Source organism: Trachemys scripta, chromosome 5, assembly GCF_013100865.1.
Source record: "Trachemys scripta elegans isolate TJP31775 chromosome 5, CAS_Tse_1.0, whole genome shotgun sequence".
Classification (NCBI taxonomy): Eukaryota; Metazoa; Chordata; order Testudines; family Emydidae; genus Trachemys; species Trachemys scripta.
The window spans coordinates 115,950,631-115,973,176 of NC_048302.1; the positions used below are offsets into that span (position 1 = coordinate 115,950,631).

A 22,546-nucleotide genomic window follows, 5' to 3' on the forward strand; every position below is an offset into this window, starting at 1 on the left:
TTATTGACTGAATAAATAACACTTCCTTATTTGCTTTCTCCACACCATTCATCATTTTATAGCCCTCTGTCAGATCCCTCCTTAGACATTTTCTTTTCTAAGATGAACAGTCCCAGTCTTTTTAATTCCTCTACGTATGTAAGCTGTAGCGTATTGTTACCCTTCACTGTATCTTTTCCAATTCCAGTATATCTTTTTTGAAATAGGACAACCTGAAATGTATGCAGTATTCAAGGTGTGGGTGTATCATGGATTTATGTAGTGGCATTATGATATTTTCTGTTTTATTTTGTATCCCTTTTCTAATGGTTCCTAACATTCCGTTTAGATTTTTTTGACTGCCGCTGCACACTAAGCAGATGTTTTCAGAGAACTATCCACAATGACTTCAAGATCTTTTCCTTGAGTGGTAACAGCTAATTTAGACCTCATCATTTTATATGTTTAGGTGGGATTATGTTTTCCAATGTGCATTACTTTGCATTTATCAGCATTGAATTTCATCTGCCATTTTGTTGCTCAGTCACCCAGTTTAGTGAGATCCCTTTGCAGTCAGCTTTTCATTTAACTAGCTTAAATAATTCAGTATTGTCTGCAAACTTTGCCACCTTATTGCTTACCTCTTTTTTCTGATCATATATGAATATATTGAACAGTATATATTTGCTATATTTACCTTTGTCCATTGTGAAAACTGTCTATTTATTTCTACCCTTTGTTTCCTATCTTTTAATCACTTACTGATACATGAGTGCAATTCAGGCTGGATAAAAATGGATGTTTTTTTTTTTAAATTAAAAAAGATGGAAAAAAAAATCAGATTATGATCACCTAGATTAAGGCCTAAATTTACTATATTTAAGGTAAATTATTTTAATAGATTAATGTCCGGGCAGTACATGTTTACTGCTAAAGTTTTAAAGAGAATCAGTTCACTCAACTGGTGAAAGTCACTGGCTAAGCATTTGGAACCAGCTTTTGACTGCAGTAGCCTCTTCTGCAGGTGCAGAGAGAATATTTTCTCAATTTCAGTTTATTCCAATAATTCAGTTCAATACTTGTTTATTCAAAGTTAAGAAAGTAATTGGAACTTTAAAAAATAACAGGAAAGCTTGTTTTTCTCTTTCAGTCTGAATAAGAACTATGTGTGAAGTTAGTATCTTCTAGTTCTAAAATTTTGAAGAACATAGGTGACCAGGAACAATCAGTTCAATTTACTGAATACAGTAAAAACTTCTATGGTTGAATAAATTAATTTTATATTTTGATAAACAACTGTATGTATCCAGCACATTTAAAGTAGTTTTATTTAATAAAAAACAATTTTAAAATACTAATTTTATGCATTTTAATTCCAATTTCTGTCCAAATACATAAATCATGAGCAAAAAAAAATTATAATAGTTTAGTAGACAAGAAATGCATCATTCACCATTTTCTAACAAAAAAATAAAAAATAAGACACTAAATAAATGTATATTAAGTTATGTAATTGCTTAAATGACTGTGTATAGACATAATATATCCTCCTGGGTAGCAAAACAGAAATAGCAAATTATACCGTGCAACTGGAATCAAACTTTCTTTAGGAAAAGAACTTCATTTATTTTAATAATTTTTTTTTTTGCATTTGAATTTAATCATGATTTAAATCGGCAAATAAGAAACCTTGATATAAATCAATCCATTCTGGTGCTATTCCTATACTAACAGATCTCACTGATCAGTGCTCCATTTTAATCTACTTAAAAGACTTGGAGGGCAGAGAGGACTTTCTAGAGGACTGTATCTCATTCTGAGCTGTAAATTTTATATTAGATGAATTGCCTGGCACCCCAAGGGTGTCGTGTTGTGTGTTTTTTTTTTTTTTTTTTTTAAATTCAGAATGGTTCCAGTGTGTTTGCAAACAAAAATTGGAGAGGGACAGAAAGTATTTTTCTTCATTATTTAAAAATATCTTGTACGTTATTTTTAAAAAATGTGTCTGGTGTCCAAAATGGCTTTGTGTGGAAAGACAGTTTCCCTGCCAAGTGTTGACTGAGTGTTATTGTGGGTGAGGTAATATCTTTGATTGGACCAACTTCGGTTGGTGAAATGGACAAGCTTTTGAGCTCAACAGAGCTCTTCTTCAGGTCTGGTAAATGTAAATTTTGATTTGAGAGTATTAAGCCTTTAAAAGTTTACTTCTTGCATATGTAATGCATTTTGTACACTTTTGTTTTGTGAAGTGTCTGCCTTAAGAGGTGGCAAACTTAGTTATGCATTGAGAAATTGAGATTGTGTGTGTTTTCAATACTGAAAACTCTGTGCCGAGTGCATTAAAATTCCCATTTGAAGCATTGGGGAGCCTGATTCCATTGGAAAATAATATGTGATGGGGGCAGAGTTTCCATAACAAACTCTGCATCTTGTCTAGAGTGCTGGGATAGAGACAATGCCTGTGTTGGAGCAAGAGGTACGGCGACTGAGGATAGAGCAATATAAATCTGCAGTTCCACAAAAGTTATTGTCTCTGATAAGGTGGAAAGGTATTGTCTGGCAAAACATTTCCATGTTAGGGAATTACTTGTTCTTTCAAAAAGTAGGAATTTCCATAAAAAATCATTGTGTTCAAATGTCAGAAAGTGATAAAGTTAAGGTCGAACCCTCTTTACTCTGCACTCCTGTGCATATGAATTAGTATTTATGATGTAATGAAGGACTATATTCTATCTTGTAAATAGAACGATTTTTTTTCCACAACCTTAGGTAAACAGTAGTATTTTTTTTTTTTTAGTGCTGCATATGCTAGAGATGAAAAGCACATATGAAAAATATGCCACTGTCATAACTATAAAGGGAAGGGTAACAGCTCTCCTGTGTACAGTTCTATAAAATCCCTCCTGGCCAGAGACTCCAAAATCCTTTTATCTGTAAAGGGTTAAGAAGCTCAGGTAACCTGGCTGACACCTGACCCAAAGGACCAATAAGGGGACAAGATATTTTCAAATCTTGGGCGGGGCGGGGGAAGGCTTTTGTTTGGGAAGTTGTTCGCTCTTGGGACTGAGAAGGACCAGACATCAATCCAGGTTCTCCAAATCTTTCTGAACAAGTCTCTCATATTTCAAATGTGTAAGTAAACAGCCAGGCAAGGCGTGTTAGTTTATCTTTGTTTTCTCAACTTGTAAATGTACCTTTTGCTAGAGTGTTTATCTCTGTTTGCTGTAACTTTGAACCTAAGGTTAGAGGGGGGTCCTCTGAGCTCTTTAAGTTTGATTACCCTGTAAAGTTATTTTCCATCCTGATTTTACAGAGATGATTTTTACCTTTTTCTTTAATTAACAGCCTTCTTTTTAAGAACTTGATTGATTTTTCCTTGTTTTTAGATTCAAGGGGGTTGGATCTTGATCCACCAGGAGTTGGTGGGAGGAAGATGGGCGATGGTTAATTTCTCCTTGTCTTAAAATCCAAGGGGTTTGGATCTGTATTCACCAGGGCATTGGTGAAGAGTCTCTCAAGGCTACCCAGGGAAGGGAATTAGCTTTGGGAGTGGTGGCAGCGACCAGATCTAAGCTGGTAGTTAAGCTTAGATGTTTTCATGCAGGCCCCCACATTTGTACCCTAAAGTTCAAAGTGGGGAAGCAGCCTTGACAGCCACTAATTATTATTGCACAATACTTTATAAATTAAGTATAACATGGAGTAATAATGAAAATTTGCTGGAATGCATAGGCTATATAGAATGAAGGTGTTTGGTTTTTTTTGTTTTTTTTTACAAGTTGCTATTTGAGTACCCAAGGTTACAGAAACAATCTGTTGATATTAGGGAGGTACCAATTGCAGCTCCATATTTAAGATTGAATTGAGTGTTGTACTTAAAGCAGGAATTCAGCTTCTTTACTATGTATAAAAATTAACATATTAGTTCCAAAATTTCAGTACTTATTGAGTATAACATGAATTTTCTAAGAATTTATAAGTTACTTCAATAAATGTTTTGTTAGTTAAAATTAATTAAAAATGGGCTTTCTCAGAAACTTTTCAGTGGCCTAAAATGTTTTTTTTTCTGTTAACCATGTTAATAATGGAATAACTCAGACTGTTCAGACTTCTCATATAGTTAATACTTACTGAAATGTTGTGCATACATTAGAAATTTTTTTTTTTTTTTTAAATAGGAATTATTGGTAATTTTTCCCTGTTGTTCTTTAGAACCAAAAGTATCTGCTTAGGCAGAGACAGATGAATAGGGTTCTCCTTTTGAGAAACTCTCCAAAAACGTCCCTCTGTCAAAATGGGAGTAGTTTCCTTTTGTTCTTAATAGAACTGAGACCATAAACTGCCCTTTCCAAAGATGGCTACTGCCTTCACTTTTGTTTCTTTCTGCCTCCTGATAGCATAGGAGACAATTATCTTCCCTGAGAGTTGGTTGTCTTCATTCCAGTTTGGAAATATGGGAGAGGTATGGCAATTTGAAAGACGGCCTCTTGTGTGAGGGCAGTCCCTAGCCTCAGTTCCATTAAGAGGATGGAAAGTGGTAGGCATTTTGAAAGCCACCAGTTCTTTGGGTTTCTCTGCGGAAGATGTGTGCCAGCCTTTGCAGAAAGAAAATCTTTGTTGTTAAAAATAACAGCAAAAAATTACCATTAATCCTAAATGTTTTTGTCAAAAATATTAATTGCACTCAATCTGCCCAACAGGGAGGGAAGGAAATTGTGTGAATACGCATCCATGTTGAAGAATGTAATGAGTAGAAGAGGGTTGGGGTATCTGGGGTGTGTGCATGAGTTCAGGGGAATATAGAGGGTTCATGCATGACATTTTTAATGTAAGAAAAACAAGAAAAATTTCCCCATGGAGAGGAGGATGAAAAAATCTATCTTCAGAAATTATTTCAATTTAATCAGAAACTTTAATCGTCCTGATTGCTTTATGCTGTCACTACAAGGCAGAGTTAAGGTGGTTTGTGGTACATAACTGTGAATTTCTATACCTCAAAATGTTTGGCTTTCTTTTAAGTTTAACCATAATTCTGAATTTTCCATGTTTGTTTTTGAGACATTTAACATCTGTATAATTAATTTTAATTTAAGTTACTGATGTAATTATCACAGATTGGGAATATATATCTAAGAGAGGTGAAAACATTATCTACTATATTTGATAAATACTGTGTGATGAGGTGATTAGACCACATTGCTATACAAGAGTGTAGAATTAAGGGTCCCCATGAAACCTTATTTTTGACTTTTCTTGACTTTTGAGTGTTCAACTTTAACATTTTTGTAACAGTTTTTACTTTTTAATGGAAGTAATTATATTTGAGCAAACAGCAGATTTGAGTAATTTTTTCATTTGCAAAATAGACCGTCCTTCCTTTGTGACATTTTGGGGCTCACCCTGACCAGTAAGGGTTCTGTCAGCCCCTGCCTTGTAACCCTGAGTGTCTTCTTGCTATGGCTCAGACACTAATACCAGTAGCAAACTTAAGACCATTAAGATCTCACCCTAGCTTCCACCAACCTAATTCTCCTGGCAGGCTCATCATCCCTGAAGGTGTGAAAAAGCCACTCCCTCCCTCCCCAGTATCAGTTCATTTTTGGGATACACTCCTCACAGTTTGCACACCAGAAACCGGTTTGGGGTAAAAGTAAAAAAAAATACTTAATAGAAAAAGCATAGATTCAAAGATGAAATAGTAAGGAAAAGCAAACACATACAAGTTACACAGAAAATAAACATAAAAACTTGGGCTTTACACTTGTACGTTACCTAAATTCACTTTTCTAATACAAGTTACCCATTGCCTCTGCACAGTTTCCCAATGGCCCCTCTGTCCTATAGGGGATCCACTGTTTCACAGACTATACCCTGCTTAGATGTTGGCCCTCAGTTTTTTGGATTAAAAACCCAGACCCAAGCCTGTTTTTAAAATGTCTTTTCTCTTGTCTTTGTGACTCATAGTTATTCAGAGTGGGAAGAATTCTCTTCTTTCTTAGTTTTCCAAGACTATGATTTTCTTTACATTTTCAAGTTGTTTCAGTGTTTTCCCATTAACTTGAATGGTCCACTGTTCTCTTCCTGGCCGAACAGTGGATGGGTATTTGAAGTTGGTTTCCTGTAAAGTATTGGCATAGGAATCATAAGAACATACTGGGTCAGACCAAAGGTCCATCTAGCTCAGTATCCTGTCTTCTGACAGTGGCCAATGCCAGGTACCCCAGAGGGAATGAACAGGTAATCATCAAGTGATCCATCTCCTGTCGCCCATTCCCAGCTGCTGGCAAAAAAAGGCTTAGAGACACCACCCTTGCCAGGATGGAACTATCTTCCATGAACTTATCTAGTTCTTTTTTGAACCCTGTTATAGTCTTGGCCTTCACAACATCCTCTGGCAAAGAGTTGACTGTGCATTGTGTGAAAAAATACTTCCTTTTGTTTGTTTTAAACCTGCTGCCTATTAATTTCATTGGGTGACTCCTAGTTCTTATATGATGAGGAGTAAATAACACTTCCTTATTTACTTTCTTCACACCAGTCATGATTTCATAGACCTCTGTCATATCCCCCCTTAGTTGTCTCTTTTCCAAACTGAAAAGTCCCAGTCTTATTAATCTCTCCTCATATGGTAACCATTCCATACCCCTAATCATCTTTGTTGTCCTTTTCTGAACCTTTTCCAATTCCAATGTATCTTTTTTGAGATGGGGTGACCACATCTGCACGCAGTGTTCAAGATGTGGGTGGACCATGGATTTATATAGAGACAATGATATTTTCTGTCTTATTATCTATCCCTTTCTTAATGATTCCCAACATTCTATTTATTTTATTTTTTATTTTTTGACTGCCTCTGCACATAGAGTGGCTGTTTTCAGAGAACTATCCACAATGACTCCAAAATCTTTCATAGAATCATAGACTTTAAGATCAAAAGGGACCATTATGATAATCTAGTCTGACCTCCTTCACAATGCAGGCCACAGAATCTCACCTACCCACTTCTGTATCAAACCTGTGTCTGAGCCATTGAAGTCCTCAAATCATGGTTTAAAGTTCAAGGTGCAGAGAATCTTCCAGCAAGTGACCTGTGCCCCACGCTGCAGCGGAAGGCGAAAACCCCCCAGGGTGTCTGCCAATCTGCCCTGGAGGAAAATTCCTTCCCGACCCCAAATATGGCAATCAGCTAAACGCTGAGCATGTGGGCAAGACTCACCAGCCAGACACCCAGGAAAGAATTCTCTGTAGTAACTCAGATCCCACCTCATCTAACATCCCATCACAGGCCATTGGGCATATTTAGTCAAAGACTAATTAATTGCCAAAATTAGACTCTCCCATTATACCATCCCCTCCATAAACTTATCAAGCTTAGTCTTGAAGCCAGATACATCTTTTCCCCCACTATTCCCCATGGAAGGCTGTTCCAGAACTTCACTCCTCTGATGGTTAGAAACCTTTGTCTAATTTCAAGTCTAAGCTTCCTGATGGCCAGTTTATATCCATTTGTTCTTGGGTCCGCATTGGTACTGAGCTTAAATAATTCCTCTCCCTCCCTGGTACTTAGTCCTCTGATATATTTATAGAGAGCAATCCTATCTCCTCTCAGCCTTCTTTTGGTTAGGCTACACAAGCCAAGCGCTTTGAGTCTCCTTTCATATGACAGGTTTTCCATTCCTTGGATCATCCTAGTAGCCCTTCTCTGAACCTGTTCCAGTTTGAATTCATCCTTCTTAAACATGGGAGACCAGTACTGCACACAGTATTCCAGATGAGGTCTCACCAGTGTCTTGTATAACGGTACTAACACCTCCTTATCTCTACTGGAAATACCTCACCTGATGCATCCCAAGACCACATTAGCTTTTTTCACGGCCATATCACATTGGCGGCTCATAGTCATCCTGTGATCAACCAATACTCCGAGGTCCTTCTCCTCCTCTGTTACTTCCAACTGATGCCTCCCCAGCTTATAACAATAGTTCTTGTTATTAATCCCTAAATGCATGACCTTGCACTTTGCACTATTAAATTTCATCCTATTACTATTACTCCAGTTTACAAGGTCATCCAGATCTTCCTGTATGATATCCCGGTCCTTCTCTGTATTGGCAATACCTCCCAGGTTTGTGTCATCTGGAAACTTTATTAGCATTCCCACTTTTTGTGCCAAGGTCAGTAATAAAAAGATTAAACAAGACTGGTCCCAAAACCGATCCCTGAGGAACTCCACTAGTAACCTCCCTCCAGCCTGACAATTCACCTTTCAGTACGACTCGTTGTAGTTTCCCCTTTAACCAGTTCCTTATCCACCTTTCAATTTTCATATTGATCCCATCTTTTCCAATTTAGCTAATAATTCCCCATGTGGAACTGTATCAAATGCCTTACTGAAATCGAGGTAAATTAGATCCACTGCGTTTCCTTTATCTAAAAAATCTGTTACCTTCTCAAAGAAGGAGATCAGGTTGGTTTGGCACGATCTACCTTTTGTAAAACCATGTTGTATTTTGTCCCAATTACCATTGATCTCAATGTCCTTGACTACTTTTTCCTTCAGAATTTTTTCCAAGACCTTGTATACTAACAGATATATTAGTATACAAGGCCTGTAGTTGTCCGGATCACTTTTTTTCGCTTTCTTAAAGATAGGAACTATGTTAGCAATTCTCCAGTCGTACATTACAACCCCTGAGTTTACAGATTCATTAAAACTTCTTGCTAATGGGCTTGAAATTTCATGTGCCAGTTCCTTTAATATTCTTGGATGAAGATCATCTGGGTCTTCTGATTTCGTCCCATTAAGCTGTTCGAGTTTGGCTTCTACCTCAAATGTGGTAATATCTACCTCCATATCCTCATTCCCATTTGTTATCCTACCAGGGGGAGGGATAGCTCAGTGGTTTGAGCATTGGCCTGCTAAACCCAGGGTTGTGAGTTCAATCCTTGAGGGGGCCACTTGGGGATCTGGGGCAAAAATCAGTACTTGGTCCTGCTAGTGAAGGCAGGGGGCTGGACTCGATGACCTTTCAAGGTCCCTTCCAGTTCTAGGAGATAGGATATCTCCATTATCCCTAAGCTCCCCATTAGCCTCATTAAAGACTGAGGCAAAGTATTTGTTTAGATATTGGGACATGCCTAGATTATTTTGAACCTCCGCTCCATCCTCCGTGTTTAGCAGTCCCATTTCTTTATTTGTTTTCTTCTTATTTATATGGCTATAGAACCTTTTACTATTGGTTTAATTCCCTTTGCAAGGTCCAACTGTACATGCCTTTTGGCCGTTCTGACTTCAATAAGGTAGATTTCCTTGCTGATTACTCCCATCTTCCATTCCTTGTAGGCTTTTCTGCTTTTTCTTAATCACCTCTCTGAGATGCTTGTTCATCCAGCTTGGTCTACAACTCTTGCCTGGTTGCTAACTAGATGCAGTTAATTTAGACCCCATCATTATACGTATAGTTGGGATTATGTTTTCCAATGTGCATTACTTTGCATTTATCAATATGGAATTTCTTCTGCCATTTTGTTGCCCAGTCACCTAGTTTTGAGAGATCCTTTTGTAGCTCTTTGCAGTCTGCCTGGGACTTACAAAACTACTCAAGATAGTTATCTGCAAATTTTGCCACCTCACTGTTTACCCCTTTTTCCAGATCATTTATGAATATGTTGAATATTCCCAGTACAGACCCCTGGGGAACACTGCTATTTATCTCCCTCCATTCTGAAAACTGACCATTTATTCCTACCCTTTGTTTCCTAACTTTTAACCAGTTACCAATCCATGAGAGGACCTTCCCTCTTATCTCATGACATCTTACTTTGCTTAAGAGCCTTTGGTGAGGGACCTTGTCAAAGGCTTTCTGAAAATCTAAATACACTATATTCACTGGATCCCCCTTGTCCCCATGCTTGTTTCCCTCCCCCCCCCGCCCCCGAGGGCCGTCTTGCTGCTTGATTGTTACATTACCCATAGCTGATGCTGTAGTTGCATCATGGTTACAATTTCTCTCTCTCTGGTGATGCAACTACACGCACACATTCTTTAGATGAATATATGCATGTGTGCATAATATATATTACCATAACCTGTATACATATCGGCTAATGGCCATCAATTTCAGAATGTTATGAGCTTTCATAAAAGACCTTACTTGACGTGTTTTTGTACACTATAACATTACATACAACCAGTTGAGTCAGTTGTTTATTCTTTGGGATTCAGAGACCCCCTGTCCTCCCCTAGAAGTGTCTGGACCCTGGTTGTCACAGTCAAATATGAATAAGTTGTGAGACGCTGGAAAACGAAGTTAGTTTGTAGCAAAAGTATTAAGTTTTTTCCTTAGCTTTTAAGTGATAAAAGAAAATATTTACTTAGTAGCATGTGTTAAACAGGGACAGAACTATAAGTAAGACTGCGAGTTTGTCATGGAAGTCGCAGATTCCATGACTTTCTGTGTGCTCTGTGACTTATGCAGCAGCCGGTGCACCTGGCTCAGGGCAGCTTAGGCAGCTCCTGCACCCGGTGCATCAGGCGCTGCTGGGGCAGTCTCGGGGCCCCCGCACCCAACACCCAGCAGCAGCAGAGTTTGGGTGTAGGAGGGGACTGGGGCATGGAGCGGGGTGAGAGGGCTCTGGGCGGTGCTTACCTGGGGGGCTCCCCGGAAGTGGCGACATTCCTCTTACTCAGCTGCTAGATGGATGCATGGCCAGTCAGCTCTGTGCACTGTCTCTACCTGCAGGCAACCGCCCCCACAGCTCCCATTGGCTGGGACAGGTCATGGACAGGTCACAGGCCATGAATTTTTGTTTACCCGTGACTAAAATGTAGCCTTAACTATAAGATAATACAAGTAGTGAAGTGTAACTGGGAGTAAACATAAAAATGGGTTGACATAGGCTATTAAAGATGATTCTAAGTATCTATTTCATGACTCATAAATAGTTGAGAATTAAAAGAAGACACAAATTAATGTTAAGGAAAGAAAGCATCAGTTTCTGCCCCCTTGTCTTCCCCAACTTACCTGATGATGTCAGTTCCAGATGTTTATTCTCATTGCTTTAACTGTTAAGGGAACGGCTTCACAGCAAATGGGTGCTAAAAGCTTATTTGAAATTTTTAAATTTTCCTTTCAAGTATTGTAAGGGCAGATATTTTTCAATGAAGTATCACAGTCAATTTCACCCAACTAAGGGTATGTCTGCACTATAATCCAAAGTGTGATGGCCACAAGGGTAGAGATACCTGTACTAATATAGCTAAAAATAGCTATAGTTTAGATGTGGCAGTGTGGACTGTACAAGGGCCGAGGATCGAGAGTACTTACTTGCATTCCTAGCCCATGGTGAAGCCTGATCTGCTATTTTTAGCCATGCTAGTGCTGGTAAAGTTAGCAAAGGTATCTCTTCCTGTGCTGCAGTCACCGTTGAGATTGCAGTGTAGGTGTATGCTGAGTCTCAAGAAGCAGCATGGTCTAGTGCAGGGGTAGAATCATAGAATATCAGGGTTGGAAGGGACCTCAGGAGGTCATCTATTCCAACCCCCTGCTCAAAGCAGGACCAATTCCCAACTAAATCATCCCAGCCAGGGCTTTGTCAAGCCGGGCCTCTAAAAAACCTCTAAGGAAGGAGAGTCCACCACCTCCCTAGGTAACCCATTCCAGTGCTTCACCCTCCTAGTGAAATAGTGTTTCCTAATATCCAACCTAGACCTCCCCCACTGCAACTTGAGACCATTGCTCCTTGTTCTGTCATCTGCCAATCTTTGGCACGCGAGCTAATTTTCCAGTGGCACTCACACTGCCTGGGTCCTGGCCATCAGTCTAGGGGGCTCTGCATTTTAATTTAATTTAAAATTAAGCTTCTTAAACATTTTAGAAACCTTATTTACTTTACATACAACAGTAGTTTAGTTATATATCATAGACGTATAGAAAGAGACCTTCTAAAAATGTTAAAATGTATTACTGGCACGCCAAACCTTAAATTAGAGTGAATAAATGAAGACTCGTCACACCACTTCTGAAAGGTTGCTGACCCGTCGTCTAGTGGACTAAGCAAGGTATTGGGAGACAAACTTCTCTGTACCTCTGTTTTCTCAGATCTGAAATGATAGCTGTCTACTCATTTCATGTGGGTGTTGAGAGGATTATATAAGTGTTATAAATTATGTTTAATGAAATCTTCTTTTTGTTAATTTTGATCCATTTTCCTTTAACTTATTTTAGGAGAATGACATCTTCCTGGGCTGGGAAAAAGGAGCTTACAAGAAATGGGGAAAGAGTAAGAAGAAGTGTTCTGATCTAACACTAGAGGAAATGAAAAAACAGGCAGCTGTCCAGTGTCTTCGCTCTGCTTCTGATGAAGTAAGTTTGGATTATTTAATTGATTCTTTAATAGAGTAATGCTCTTCAAAACTGGCTATATTAACTTAAGGTGTTTAGCCTTTTAATAAGTGGACTTCTTACTTGGGTTAAATTATTTAATTAGTTGCCTTAGGTGTCTGTGAGAGCTCTATGTCCCTGTATGATGACTGAATCTGTACCCAGATTTCATACATGTATTGAAGCCTTCTATAGTATGTACTGTGTGACATGTTGTTCGATCTACAAGCCTCAGCTGTTCTTGCCAGGGTTCTTGCCCAGGCCTCAGACACCTCTGAAGTCTCTGCACTGCCTATATAGCAGTAAACTTGCATAATGACACTTTTTAAAAAAAATCTTAAGTTTCACTTTGTAGTTAAAGATATACACCAGCACTGGGGAATGGACTAGCTGGCTCTTATAGCTCAAAGAGCATTCATGGCTGTGGTTTTTTTCCAGTGGTGAGCAGTGTCCCTGATCTTTCATGTCATTTCCATGAACAAGAAAGGAATTACTTGGTGGTTCTGTCTCTGAGGGTATGTCTACACTATGAAATTAGGTCGAATTTATAAAAGCCAGTTTTATAGAAATCTGTTTTATACAGTCGATTGTGTGTCCCCCCACATAAAATGCTCTAAGTGCATTAAGTCGGTGGACCGCGTCCACAGTACCGAGGCTAGCGTAGACTTCCGGAGCGTTGCACTGTGGGTAGCTATCCCACAGTTCCCACAGTCTCCGCCGCCCATTGGAATTCTGGGTTGAGATCCCAATGCCTGAATGATGCAAAAACAGTGTCGCGGGGGGGTTCTGGGTACATGTCGTCAGGCCCCTCCCCCTCTGTCAGAGCAACGGCAGACAATCGATTCGTGCCTTTTTACCTGGGTTACCTGTGCAGACAACATACCACGGCAAGCACGGAGCCCGCTCAGCTCAGCTCACCGTCACCATATGTCATCTGGGTGCTGGCAGACATGGTACTGCCTTGCTACACAGCAGCAGCTAATTGCCTTTTGGCAGTAGATGGTGCAGTATGACTGGTAGCCATCATCGGCTATCTGGGTGCTGGCAGACGTGGGGCTGCATTGCTACACAGCAGCAGCAGCTTCTTGCCTTTTGGCAGTAGATGGTGTATTACGATTGATAGCCGTCATCGTCGTATTCCTCAGTGAGTTCGGTCAGAGGCACCTGGGCAGACATGTTTTGTCTCCTGGAGACTCAGTCCTGCCGGCAATCCTATTGAACCGTTTTGACGATGATGGCTAGCAGTCGTAGTACAGCATCTTCTGCCAAGCACCCAGAAGATGCCGATGGCTATCAGTCATGCTGCAGTCTGCTGCCAGCTTAAGATGTAAAAAATAGATGGAGAGATTTGTTCTGTATTCATTTGCTTCCCCCTCCCTCTGTGAAATCAATGGCCTGCTAAACCCAGGGTTTTGAGTTCAATCTTTGGGGGGCCATTCTGTGTGACAGTTGTTTGTGTTTCTCCCTGATGCACAGCCACCTTTGTTGATTTTAATTCCTGTACCTGTAAGCCATGTTATCACTCGCCCCTCCCTCCCTCCGTCAGACAATAGTTTAGTGCCTTTTTTTCAGCCCAGACGCCATAGCACTGGGATCATGGAGCCTGCTCAGATCACCGTGGCAATTATGAGCACTATGAACACCACACGCATTATCCTGGAGTATATGCAGACCCAGAACACGCCAAAGCAAAACCAGGCGAGGAGGCGATTGTGGCGATTGCAGCGCGGCAATGAGAGTGATGAGGAAATTGACATGGACATAGACCTCTCACAAAGTATTGTGCAAATCATGGTGTTACTCGGGCAAGTTCATGCCGTGGAACGCCGATTCTGGGCCCGGGAAACAAGCACAGACTGGTGGGACCACATCGTGTTGCAGGTGTGGGACGATTCCCAGTGGCTGCGAAACTTTCGCATGCGTAAGGGCACTTTCATGGAACTTTGTGACTTGCTTTCCCCTGCCCTGAAGCGCCAGAATACCAGGATGAGAGCAGCCCTCATGTTGAGAAGCGAGTGGCGATAGCCCTGTGGAAGCTTGCAACGCCAGACAGCTACCGGTCAGTCGGGAATCAATTTGGAATGGGCAAATTGTGGGGGCTGCTGTGATCCAAGTAGCCAACGCAATCAAAGACCTGCTGATATCAAGGGTAGTGACTCTGGGAAAGGTGCAGGTCATAGTGGATGGCTTTGCTGCAATGGGATTCCCAAACTGTGGTGGGGAAATAGACGGAACCCGTATCCCTATCTTGTCACCAGAGCACCAAGCCACCGAGTACATAAACCGCAAGGGATACTTTTCAATGCTGCTGCAAGCCCTGGTGGATCACGGGATGTTTCACTAACATCAACATGGGATGGCTGGGAAAGGTACGTGATGCTCGCGTCTTCAGGAACTCTGGTCTGTTTCAAAAGCTGGAGGAAGGGACTTTCTTTCTGGACCAGAAAATAACCGTTGGGGATGTTGAAATGCCTATCGTTATCCTTGGGAACCCAGCCTACACCTTAATGCCATGGCTCATGAAGCTGTACACGGGTAGCCTGGACAGTAGTCAGGACCTGTTCAACTACAGGCTGAGCAAGTGCCAAATGGTGGTGGAATGGGCATTTGGATGTTTAAAAGCGTGCTGGCGCAGTTTACTGACTCGGATAGACCTCAGGGAAGCCAATATTCCAATTGTTATTGCTGCTTGCTGTGCGCTCCACAATATCTGTGAGAGTAAGGGGGAGACATTTATGGTGGCGTGGGAGGTTGAGGCAAATCGCCTGGCCGCTAATTACGCGCAGCCAGACTCCAGGGCGGTTAGAAGAGTACAGCAGGGTGCAGTGTGCATCAGAGAAGTTTTGAAAACCAGTTTTGTGACTGGCCAGGCTACGGTGTGAAACTTCTGTTTGTTTCTCCTTGCTGAACCCTCCGCCATTCCCTCCCCCCGCCCCCGGTTCACTCTACTTCCCTGTAAAGTAACCACCCTCCCCTCCCCTCTTCGAGCACCGCTTGCAGAGGCAATAAAGTCATTGTTACTTCACATTCATGCATTCTTTATTAATTCATCACACAACTAGGGGGATAACTGCCAAGGTAGCCCGGGAGGGGTGGGGGAGGAGGGAAGGAAAAGGACACACTGCAGTTTAAAACTTTAACACTTATTGAAGGCCAGCCTTCCGATGCTCGGGCAATCATCTGGGGTGGAGTGACTGGGTGGCCGGAGGCCCCCCTACCGCGTTCTTGGGTGTCTGGGTGAGGAGGCTATGGAACTTGGGGAGGAGGGCTGTTAGTTACACAGGGGCTGTAGCGGCGGTCTCTGCTCCTGCTGCCTTTCCTGCAGCTCAACCATACGCTGGAGCATATCAGTTTGATGCTCCAGCAGCCAGAGCATCAACTCTTGCCTTCTGTCAGCAAGCTGACGCCACCTATCCTCTTCAGCCCGCCACTTGCTCTCTTCAGCCCGCGATTCAGCCCGTCACCTCTCCTCTCGTTCATATTGTGCTTTTTTGCACTCTGACATTGACTGCCTCCACACATTCTGCTGTGCTCTGTCAGCGTGGGAGGACATCTGGAACTCTGAGAACATATCATCCTGAGTCCGCCATTTTCTCCTTCTAATCTTCACTAGCCTCTGTGAAGGAGAAACATTTGCAGCTGGTGGAGGAGAAGGGAGAGGTGATTAAAAAAGACACATTTTAGAGAACAATGGGTACACTCTTTCACGTTAAATTTTGCTGTTCACATTAGACAGCACATGTGCTTTCGTTACAAGGTCGCATTTTTCCTCTTATATTGAGGGCCTGCCGGTTTGGTGTGAGAGATCACTCACACAGTGCCAGGCAACAGATTTCGGCTTGCAGGCAGCCCTGGTAAGCCACAGTCTTGGCTTTTTTAACCTTCTTAACATGTGGGAATGGTTTCAAACAGTAGCGTCCTCATTTCCCATACCAAGCACCTGTTGGGTTGGCCATTTAAAATGGGTTTGCAGTGTAAAAGGAGGGGCTGCGGTTTCCAGGTTAACATGCAGCACAACACCCCCCCCCCCCCCCCCACACACACACACCCAATTCTCTGTAATNGCACCTGTTGGGTTGGCCCTTTAAAATGGGTTTGCAGTGTAAAAGGGGGGGGTGCGGTTTCCAGGTTAAAATGCAGCACAACCCCCCCCCCCCCCCCCACACACACACACACCCAATTCTCTGTTCAGCCGAGCAGGAACAGGCACCTCTGAATGTCCCCTTAATAAAATCACCCCATTTCAACCAGGTGACCGTGAATGATATCACTTTCCTGAGGATAACAGAGAGATAAGGAATGGATGTTGTCTGCATGCCAGCAAACACCGGGACCATACGCTGCCATGCTTTGTTATGCAATGATTCCAGACTACGTGCTACTGGCCTGGCGTGGTAAAGTGTCCTTCTATGGCAGACGGGATAAGGCAGCCCTCCCCAGACACCTTTTGCAAAGGCTTTGGGAGTACATGAAGGAGAGCTGGAGATGTCCCTGGAGGATTTCCGCTCCATCCCCATACACGTTAACAGACTTTTCCAGGAGCTGTACTGGTCGCGATTGCCAGGGCACATTAATCATTAATCATTAAACATGCTTGCTTTTAAACCATGTGTAATATTTACAAAGGTACACTCACCAGAGGTCCCTTGTGTGCCCTCAGGGTCTGGGAGCATGCCTTGGGTGAGTTCGGGGGTTACTGGTTCCAGGTCCAGGGTGATAAACATATCCTGGCTGTTGGGTAAACCGGTTTCTCCGCTTCCTTGCTGTGAGCGATCTTCATTGTCTTCATAATCATCTTCCTCGTACCCCGAACCCGCTTCCCTGTTGCGTGATTCTCCATTGATGGAGTCAAAGCACACGGTTGGGGTAGTGGTGGCTGCACCCCCTAGCATGGCATGCAGTTCTGTGTAGAAGCGGCATGTTTGCGGCTCCGCCCTGGACCTTTCGTTTGCCTCTCTGGCTTTGTGGTAGCCTTGCCTTAGCTCCTTAATTTTCACGCGGCACTGCTGTGCGTTCCTGTTATGGCCTCTGTCCTTCATGGCCTTTGAGACTTTTTCTAGTGTTTTGCCATTTCGTTTACTGCTACGGAGTTCAGCTAGCACTGATTTGTCTCCCCATATGGCGAGCAGATCCCGTACCTCCCGTTCTGTCCATGCTGGAGCTCTTTTGCGATCCTGGGACTCCATCATGGTTACCTGTGCTGATGACCTCTGCATGGTCACCTGTGCTCTCCACGCTGGGCAACAGGAAATGAAATTCCAAAGTTCGCGGGGCTTTTCCTGTCTACCTGGTCAGTGCATCTGAGTTGAGAGTGCTGTCCAGAGCGGTCACAATGAAGCACTGTGGGATAGCTCCCGGAGGCCAATAACGTCGAATTCCATCCACGCTACCCCAAATCCAACCCGTTAAGGCCGATTTTTAGCGCTAATCCCCTCGTTGGAGGTGGAGTAAAGAAACCGGTTTAAAGGGCCCTTTAAGTCGGAAAAAGGGGCTTCGTTGTGTGGACGTGTCCAGGCTTAATTCGATTTAACGCTGCTAAATTCGACCTAAACTCGTAGTGTAGACCAGGCCTGAGAGTGGAGGGTGTAATTGAAACAAGAGATGGATCCATTTATTTTGTTTTTATTTACGTTTGCCAGTTCTTTATTTTCTTACTTTATAATCATAAATTGCTAAAATGGATGTATTATACTTGCTAATTAGTTTCCTAATTGTTAGTAGAAAATCAGATTTTATATATTTTTTTGTGTTAAGTTTACATTTAAATATTCATCTGTAACAGAAGGGGACGTCCCAGGACCGTGTGTGTGTGTGTGTGTTTTTATATATAGATATAGTGTGTGTTTGTGTATAGAGAGAGTACATCCACAAGTCGAGGAAATTGAAATTCAAAAGGCTGCCCCTTCATCAGGGTTGGTAGAGACTGAACATCTTCTGTCAGGAGAAGACCAAACAGTTTATAGCACCTGTTAGTGAGTGCATGTGAGAATGTGGATGGGTGATGTAAAGTTCAAAAAATCTCGTGTGTGTACATGTGATAAAATAACTGCTGGGGTGGATCTGTTTACTTGTAAGACAAACATTGATGCCTCCAGTTCTCCATGTTAATCTGAATATTTCACTATAATTGCTGGTGATAGTCAAAATGTGTGAGAGGACGTAAGTGTCATGCAACTAGTTTTCCTCTTCAGAGGAGTCAATACTACTAAGATGAGGAAAGCAGTAACATAGCTGTTGTGAGCACACTTTGAATTTCTTGTCCAAAAGACTAGTAAGGAGTATAATTACCAGTTTGAAAAGAGATGCTGAGGAGATGGCAATCTCATGTAAATGTCCTGAGAGAAAAGAAGACGTAATCATAAAAGTAATGTCTGCTAGCAGAGTGATTGTTTTCATGGCTCAGCCTGGTGCCCTCAAAGATTAGAAACTACATGAGAACAGGTAGGGCTTCAAAGTTGGTTTTCCTTTTCAAGTATTTTAACTCTGAAAGCCTTTAAAGTGCCCTCTGTGAATATGACCTACTGGTAATTGACTTGATTTTTGACCACGTATTCTAATTGTTTAAAATGTTGCATTATGACAATATTGTATTAACACGTATCTCATAACTGTTCCTCACGGTGAGGGACGTCATTCACTTTAGGCCATGTCTCCACTACAAACTTTTTCCAATGCAAGTTACGTTGACATAAAGCTGCTGCAGTTAGTATATTGCTTTTGCGCATGTATACTTGACTCCTTTTGTCAGTGCTCTGTATACTCACCAGGATTGCTTGTATTAATGCATGGTGCCATGCCCATGGGTAGATATCCCAGTGTGCAACTTGCCACTGTCCAGCGCATGGTCTTTTGGGAAGTTTTGGTAGTGCATAGTGGGGCAGAAATAGGTTGCTCAGGGTGACTGGGAACAGTTTCCCAATATGCAACTTTCTCTATCCCATAACTTTTGCACTTTAAAAAAAAATGCCACGAACCCATGCGGCCCTCCTTGTTGTCCGCTATCTTTGACAGAAGCATCGAGCCTGCACAGCTCTCCACTGTTAGCAGCATTGCAAGTAGAGGATGCACTTGCAGAGCTGAAGAGGAAACAGAATCAACAGGGAACATGACAATTTAATGGAGGACAGATGGCTGTGGTACAAAGCGAGAACCTGTTCAAGGTGGTTGGTGGCATTCATGGAGCAGCTGCAGATTGTGAAGCGCCGCTTCTGGACCCAGTAAACGAGCACTGACTGTGGGGATTGCATCATAATGCAGGATTGGGATGGCGGACAGTGACTGCAGAACTTCTAGTTATACAAGCCCACATTCCTGGATTTGGGTGCAGAGTTCACCCCAGCCCACAGAATGAGACCTGCACTGACAGTGGAGAAGTAAGTGGCGATTGAACTGTGGAAACTTGCAACACCGGTCAGTAGGAAATGGTTTTGGAACTGGAAAGTCCACTGTGGGGGTTGCTGTCATGCAAGTATACTGGGCCATTAATTATCTCCAGCTACTCAGGAGTGTGACTCTCGGCAAGGTGTAAGATATAGTAGATGGATTTGCAGCAGTGGGATTCCCGAACTGCAGTGGAGCGAGAGATGGCACTCATATCCATATTTTGGACCAGACCACCTTGTCATAGAGTACATCAACCGAAAGGGCCACGTTTCTATGGTTATGCAAGTGTAGGTGGATCACGGGGGATACTTCACCAACATCAGTGTTGCCTGGTTAGGGAAGATGCATGACACTCGCATCTTTAAAAACACAGATCTGTTCAAAAAGTTACAAGCAGGGACTTTGTTTCCTGACTATCAGATTACCAGTGGTGATGTTGAAATGCCAATAGTGATTTTGGGGGAGCAGCAAGGACAGTTTCAACTACCTGCTCAGCAAGTACAGAAAGACAATTGAATGTGCTTTGGTAGATTGAATGGATGCTGGTGGTGTTTACTCACAAGATTGGATCTCACAGTCATTGCAATGGTTATAACGGTCTGCTGTGTACTGCATTATATCTGTGAAGCAGAGGGGGAAAGTTGCTGCTGGGGTGGAGGTGGGAGTGGCTGTCTGCTGAATTTGAACAGTTGCATACAAGGGCTATTAGAAGAGCTTAACGCAGAGCTGTACAGCTCAAGCAGGCTTTACAGTGATGTATTTTGGTTTATTGTGCTCTACTTGGTTACATTATTTTGGGACCTGTTGGGAATTGTGTGGTGCTTGGTGTAGATCTATGAATAAAACCCTTTCAATGCACCTTTTAATTTTGTGATGTTACTACGTTGATGATGATTACGCTGTTTGTCACTCATCCTATGAGTTGTTGTCAAACTTTTAGAACAAGTGGGCGCTTTCAGTACACATAGGCATTCTGCAACATATGTTGGGAGCTAATAAAGGTGAATTATTTTCAGCACAATAGAATTTTGTTAACAAAAAACTCTGTGCAAATTAAAAGCTTACTAAATATATGGAGCAGAGCTTAGGAAGGGGAAAAAACATTTGTCCCTTTTAGGTTCAGATAAGCAACCATGGCTCTGAGTGGCCAGTGTAAGTGAACCTGCTGAGGCTGCCCAGACGTGCTGCGGCCAGGGCAGCCTGGACATGCTAGGGCAGCCCTCCGCCGGACCCAACTCTGCTGTGGCCCAAACCTTCCATGGCTGGAGCGGCCCAGCCCAGCCCCAGGCACGGCCAGGGTGGCCCTCCCCCTGCTCGAACCCAGCCTGTACCTGCTGGGGCTGGGGAAGGGGTGCCTATCCTGCAGCCCCGGAGCTGCCGAGGTGGGGAGAGGCGCTTCTCCTTCCACCTCCCCCACCCCTCCCAAACCAGGTGCTTCTGCGGGGAAAGCGAGCGGGGGGGAGTCCTCTCTCCGTGCCATAGCCCTGGAGCACCCTCCTGCACCCCAGACCCCTCATCCCCAGCCCCACCTCAGAGCCCGCACCCCTCCAGCCAGAAACCTCACACCCCTGCATCCCAACCCTGTGTCCCAGCTCCGAGCTCCCCTCCCACGCTTCAAATCCCTCAGACCCTCCCCCACTACATTAATTTTGTTATGCACATCAATATGTCACCTCCATATTGGTACACATAACAAAATGCATTCTGCATATGGGTGATAAAAAATTAGAGGGAACACTGCCCTCCACCCCGACTGCCTATCTCACCTTGGCGACTCGGGACATGCCTTGGTCCCATGGGTTCAAACCCTGCAAGTCCTATAAAATAGCCCATGCTGCTTGTCTATGTTAGAGGACTTATTCCTGCACCCTCCCACTTCCCTGGTCCTTCTCGTGTGAACAGAGAGCAACAATACCTGAAGTCCGAAGGTGCAAACAATTCAATGTTAATTGGGGTGAACTTCCAGCAAGCTTAAATCCAAGTTCCTTTTTCCTTATTTTCGAATCCCAACTTACTGCCTGTTTGCCCCTAATTTATATAGTAATATTCTCAGCTATGCCGTAACCAGTCATTTTACTGAAATCTGTCTAACCAGTCCTAACATTGTAACATAATTCTCTAACCAATTATATCCCACTACCCTAATTAACTTACACCTAGCAAAATTAATTATACAGCAGACAGAAATGATTAGAGAACCAGACAGATTAACAATAGAAAAGTGGGGGCCATAAAGATAAAACGTACAGAAATGAGGGTTTCACAACCGCAACTATTGAGAAGTGATTTCTTGCCAGACAGGATGCTATCAAACTAAGTTTTCTTTAACCATCTTTATCTGGTGGTGTTAGGCATTATCAGGACAGGATTGTATTCCTAACAGCCCAATACCACCTTATTTCAATGTGACTAGTTTGGAATATGAGGATGTGACCGTTCGCTTCCCAGCTTATGGCTGCCTCTGCTGCTTAGCCAAAGGCCTTAGCCTAAGAACAGGGCCTCAGACTGTCACAGTGAGAGAAGGCCCTTACACAGGCGGACTGTGATATAGTTATAAAACAAAGAATGAATAACTAGTTAAGTGATAAAAATACACTTAAGTATTAAAGTATAGGCCTTTACAGACAGGCTTAAATAACCATATCCTAACAGTCTAACGTGTCTGGGGGAGGCGCACCAAGCCAATAGGTGCAGGATTTGTAAAGGGTTTCGCCCTAGAACACAAAAGGATGGGACTTCTGTTTAAAGCAGCTTCTTATAGAGGTGGCTCTGTGACTGCAATCCGGCTTGGCGCGGCAAGA

General features: G+C 42.6%; 1 protein-coding gene across 4 annotated transcripts in view; it reads left to right on the plus strand.

The window, feature by feature from the left end:
- KIAA0232 (KIAA0232 ortholog) overlaps window positions 1–22,546 on the plus strand; it is a 108,723-nt gene that overhangs the window by 42,794 nt on the left and 43,383 nt on the right. For all 4 annotated transcript variants that reach the window (XM_034772931.1, XM_034772932.1, XM_034772933.1 and 1 more), the window contains one exon: window positions 12,207–12,344. In XM_034772931.1, the coding sequence (XP_034628822.1) occupies window positions 12,207–12,344 (138 nt within the window). The remainder of the gene's footprint in view (window positions 1–12,206; window positions 12,345–22,546) is intronic.